This window comes from Poecilia latipinna, unplaced genomic scaffold, assembly GCF_001443285.1.
Source record: "Poecilia latipinna isolate Pla-1442-1.1 unplaced genomic scaffold, P_latipinna-1.0 Scaffold4158, whole genome shotgun sequence".
Lineage (NCBI taxonomy): Eukaryota > Metazoa > Chordata > Actinopteri > Cyprinodontiformes > Poeciliidae > Poecilia > Poecilia latipinna.
The window spans coordinates 23996-29691 of record NW_015116774.1 but is presented as its reverse complement, the minus strand read 5'-3'; the positions used below and the strand labels follow the sequence as shown (position 1 = coordinate 29691).

General features: G+C 38.4%; 1 protein-coding gene across 1 annotated transcript; it reads right to left on the bottom strand.

Annotated features, from left to right (window-relative positions):
• Positions 1-617: 617 nt before the first annotated feature.
• On the bottom strand, positions 618-3374 carry LOC106942282 (aryl hydrocarbon receptor nuclear translocator 2-like). The gene is made up of 3 exons (XM_015025525.1): positions 2284-3374; positions 815-960; positions 618-743 (listed from the first exon to the last, which is right to left on the bottom strand). The coding sequence occupies exons 1-3, from the start codon at positions 2465-2467 to the stop codon at positions 645-647; spliced, it is 429 nt and encodes a 142-aa protein (XP_014881011.1). The 5' UTR covers positions 2468-3374; the 3' UTR covers positions 618-644.
• Between the last annotated feature and the right edge of the window lie 2322 nt (positions 3375-5696).

Here is a 5696-nt window from a genome sequence, read left to right as displayed (position 1 = left end):
AACTAAGACAATCTAAATTGAAGAAGTTTTATTATAGATACATTAAATGAACATGAACAGGATCTAATACCCAAAAACATTCTAATTATTTGGTTATTAGATCTCAATTGCAATATAAAAAAAAACTTGATGTTTTAGATTAGATGAACAGTTTGAAAGTAAAAATCATAGCATGTAGGACGAGTTGAACATTTAAGGTAATACACAGTTTTCCATATTCCTCTTGTTCTTTAAGAAAACTAAAAGTAAGTTCTCCTTCATCCAGTCTTAATGATGGTGATGAGCTCTGACAGATGCGACTGCTCTAGTTAGAAGTTCAGAATGCTGACCATAGAGGACACACGCAGTGACCTGAAAATCAACGTTCAATCACAAGCTGAGAAAGGTTCGACTAACTAAGACTCTCCATTAAGCAGAATCCCTAGGGTGTGAGGGTATCCACCAGTTCATTCTTCAGGCCTTCTGGTCTGGATGGAGCATTATTTTGCTATGAGATGACAGTAATGAATGTCTTATGGAGATAAGAGTAATGAATTACTATGACATTAATTTTTCTAGGTGGTCGAGTGCTGCTCTTATAAAAAAAAAATAGATGAAACATAAGAAGCAAACATAAGTCCATTGGTATGTCGTAGAGGCGACCTTTACTCAGAGAAGGGTGGAAACATGCCGAGATCCGCAAAATCCTCAATGTTGTAGTTTGCTGTCCCCTGGGTGGGATCTCCAGCCATAGGCAGCATGTCCTACAGAGATATGGGGTCACAGGTCACATGTCTGCAAACAGGGGTCAAATGCTGAGCGCTTTGGGTTGTACCTGGAAGACCTCTGTCTGGCTGGGGTTGGCGTGTGAGTGCTGCTCCCCTGACTGCTGGGAATGATGCTGGTTCTGCCACTGGGACCAGACCTCACTGGGGCGACCCTGGAACTGGCCTCCACTTTGACCACCTTCTCCTGACACATCTGGAAACATCAACAGATTTATTGGATCACAACTTATTTTTGTAATATTCTACTTAGTATTTAGAAATTCTTTAGCATCTTCCTTTCTGATTCTCAGACAAAGACTATGTCAGATATTTATTTATTAATGTCACAGAGCATTAATAAATAAATTCCTTTAGGGAAGGAAGCCAAAAGGCATTGCTACAGAGGAAATGGATGCAAACTTCTGACTCTGAGTTTTATTTATTAGTAAATAAATCTATGACAAATAAGAAATAATTGTGGTAATTCTAACTGAGCTGAAACAAGAGAAGATTGATCTGATTTTACTTCAGAAAGAGAAAAAAAGATAATTTTTTCCCAACTGTATCTAGACACACATGGTTCCAGTCTTCAAAAAACTTTTTAACTGTGATACAGTTAGATAAAGAGCTACTGTTAGTCATTAATAATTTGTATCTTAATATTTCAGTACGATGGTATGTGGATGTCAAAGCAAACAAGAAAAATAAATCCTCTTACTTTATAGACTTTGCTTTGAATGCCATAAAAATGCCATAAGTTTAATGAGTTACTTTAATAAATGTCTTATTAAATCATTAAAGAATTTAAGCAGTTAGTTCAGATACAGTTTTTTAGAAAAAGCTGTGATTTGTTAAAGTAATGAAACAATGCAAGCAGTCTCTAAGACACTAAGTGTTAGACTTACTAGGAACATAAAAACATGTTTCCCCTCCTCTCCAATTCCCATTCTACAGTTTACAGAGAAATGTGCCCTGAACACCATGCCCCCAAATCCCTTTCTATCCACCTTTCATTTTACCATTAACTATACTCCCCATTTAGCAGATACAGTTGCCAGTAGATTTTTATTTTGCTTTGATGTGACACTAATTTATCACATATGGTGATAAATGTAAAAAGGAAATCAATCGTTGGTTAGAGCTTAATCTTTTTTAAATGGAAGACTTTCAAGTATAAAACCAAAGGATAAGTTTATTTTTTAAAAGGTTTTATTGAGTGGTCAGACAGGAAAATGGGTAATGAGAGAGAAGGAAGGCATGCCCAGCCTGGCAAGGCCACCAGGCCAGGACTTGAACCTGTGACGGCCGCGTCAAGGACTAAGTTCTCCTTACGTAAGTTGTGTTTTACCCCTGCACCACCACTTTACCCTGAAGGACATGTTTCTATACTGAAACATACCAGATGTTTAGTATTCTTGTGTTACATTGTCTATTACCTTGCTTCTAACCTTATTTAGTCGGATTACATTTACATTGTCAGATGTGCCAAAAACAGCAGTAAGCTCCACTGACATGGTGATCGGAGAGCAAAGCTTACCAAAGGCTGTGCTGCGGTTTGTCAGGCCTGAGTAAGCATTTCCACTGGGCGAGGATGTTGCCGGGGATGACAGTGGACTGTAGGAGGCAGGGTCAGTCTGGTAGTTGTGGCCAGAACCGATACCAAACGGACTGGACTGGGATTTGCTGGACTGGACACCAGAAAAACTGGTTAAAACGGCCATCTATAAGTCAGAGATGATTTAAAAAAACACGTACTTAGTTTACAATTCCTGTTGGTACAATCCTGTTATGCATTCCTGGAATAAACAGGAATGTACCAGCATCTCACTAAGATGAGGAAACTTATGGATTTAATTTGTGATCATTGGAACAAACAAAACTGTCTGGGTATATTAAGTGAAGCCTAAGAAATAATAAAGCACATTTAGTTAAGCAAAAAAAATTGTTCCAAAAATAAAACATTTCATTAGCAAACAAGGTATTCACCTAGTGGCATAAAATTATTTTTCACTTTGGTTTTATCCTAAATTGAAATGCTCTCACAGCTCCCAATGCCCTCTCTTCATACTTTTGCCCCTTTTCCACGGGCTCTACTTCAGCAGCTCCGCTCTACTCGACCCGACCTGACTCCACTCTACTTCGGAGTGAACGCATTTCCACAGACCCGGCTTAATCTGTAGCAGGCTGACGCCTCCTGGCGGTGAGGGTACAGAGCCCCCACCTCCAGGCGCCATGTGCTTGTTACTATGCGACCTAACAGTTGTTTTTCTGAGACAAAAGAAGAGAGAGCAGAGCTATTTTTTAAAGCCCGATTGTGATTTTTCTGAGATTTCATGAAAATGTGCAGTGAGAGGAATACTGCATATGTAGCAAGGACAGCTGGAGGAAAGCTGTAAGAGCCTTTTATCCTTTCCCGTGTTTATGGCCACCACAGGGCGTATTTAATTTTGAGTTCTGAGTGTGTCTGAAGCGGGTGGGGTTATTTAAGGTCAAGCGTGATTCAGTTCAGGTGTTGTTAATGGGAAGAGGCAAACAGTTTTCAACTGTTTTGATTTATGCTGGATTCATATGGATCTGTGGAAAATGGCAAGACATTTTCCATATGTCTTGCCATTTGATTATAAGTCATCTATTTGACTTATAGTCAAATAAATGATAAGTCATTTTATTTGACTTATAATAAATTACTTTATTATAAGTCAAAGTGAAAATCGGCAGTATGAATCTTAATTGAGCGCAAGCCTACAATGAACAGGAACCAGTAGCCTAAAATACAGGATTTTAGCCGCTGCATTTAGGTAGAAAACTGCCTCGTTTGGAAGATCCACTGATCCGGCTGCATTTTGGTTCCACGAAGCTGTAAAGTAATTGCCGCACCGTAGCAGGCTATTGGAGCCAGCCAGACAAAGTGAAAGGGGAACAAGGAGTCGGAATCTGTGCTACAGGTCCGAAGAAGAACCAGGCGTCACCTGGCATCAGAAACCAGACATGCGGACCACCCTCAATCTTGGAAAAGTCCAAAGAAATCATGAAAGAAACCATTGCATTTAAACAATATCAATATAAAAAGGAAATAGAAACAAAGAACTAAGTAAATTCATCTAGGAAAAAAATAAATAATTTTTTAGGTTCCCCCCCCACCCACACCATTGTTAGAAGAAGGGTTAGGGTTAGTTCAGTCCAACGTGTAGGAGGAGCAACAGCAGCGCTGAATGGCACAGGCTCCATTGGAGCCGCTGAAGTGAGGAGCTAGCTGTTGATGTGGCTCTACAGCACAAACAATAAAAACTCCAGTAAGTAAATACTTAAAGCAAAAGACAGGTAACACCTTTTATTTACTGTCACTGCTTAATAGGAAGAAACACAGTAATAATAAAAATCAGACTACAGTTCGTTATTTCATTACTTTGGCTGAATCATGGTAAACTGCCACATTATGCCTTGTAAATCAAAACCAGCATAGTTATGCTGGACCTCCTATGCTCCTCCTACATTGCTTTATAGGCTTAGTTTTTTTATCTGTCGAATGTAACCAATATTTCAATTATATTTAGGACTCTAACTCTTAATTTATTAAGAAGAGTTTGAAACTTTAGGGGTTGATCATTAGCCGACAGTTCTGTTTGCAAGCTGAGAGTAGAGGGGCTATTGCAGCTGAGATAAAACAAAATAAAGTATGCCTTTATTTCTTACCATCTTCATCGTACAGCCTTTAAAACGACAAAATAAAATCTGAATATTTTTCTAGAAAACTCTGGTGCTGACCTTTAAGTTTAAGTTATGATATTTCTCAAATATTCAATTTCTATATATTTATTTTTTCTCTCAGCCATCCAGGACATGGAAAAACAAAGCAAATTAAAAAATAAAAGTTTAAAGCAACTTAAGTTCTAATTTAAATAACACACGTATTGAGAACCACTGCAATAAGTCAATATTTATGAGGAATTTTATTAAGTCTAAGTTACTCATTAAAACTTGTTTTTAGTCAGAGCCTTAAATTTTTGTAAAGGTGTAGCATTTATAACCCACCCTGCTAGAATGGGTTATAAATGGCTCAGCATAAGGTTACAGGGATGGTGAAAGTAGCTACTCCTCAGTTCATGTCAATGGAACAAAGAAGTCTTTCAACTGTAGCGTTGACAGGATTGAGGAGCTTCTAACCAGCCAGTACAACTATGACTTTAGTGAGAAGTCATTTACAGAACAAGAGGAAATATCAAGAGAGGAACAAACCAAACTCATATAAGCGACATTTGAATCTTAGTTTCCCTGTTTATCGTCCCCCCAATGATGAGATGGGATTTACCTAGCTGCCTTCACATCACTGTGAAGGCAGCTGTGTGAAGGCAGCTACGTATACTGTGGCAAAGCAACATCTTAAAGAACATTTTGGCAATGAATTTAATATTACTGCAGCCTACATGGAAAAGGTCACTAGTTGACCCAACATTAAAGGTGAAGATGCTAAAGCATTAAAAGCATCTGGACTGTTCCTTTGTAAATGCTGCAATGCAATGAAGGAACTGCAGTATTTGGAGGAGTTTAAGCATGCCAGCTAACATGAGAATCTTTGTTCAAAGGTTTGTTTCTAAACTTACAGAAACTTACTACTTAGACTTTCTAAAAGACAAAGGCTTATGTTTTGGTTGCTTGCATATAGGACATTTAACAAGAACTGCGATAAGTGCATCACTTGCAAACACTGTAACCAAAAACATCTGGCTGGCCACCATGAAGGGATTCTTCCCATGCTGCCTGTGTGAGTGAAGAGTTCAGAGGGAAATTTAAAACATACGCCTTTCTGTATAAAGGAAGCACTAATACGTTCTGCTCTGAAAGACTTCTTAATGAACTCAACATTCAAGGTCGAAAGGCACAATGGGCACAATTCATCTCTGGACAATGGGTAAATAGTAAAAAGATGACAACCTCAATCATTTAAACGGC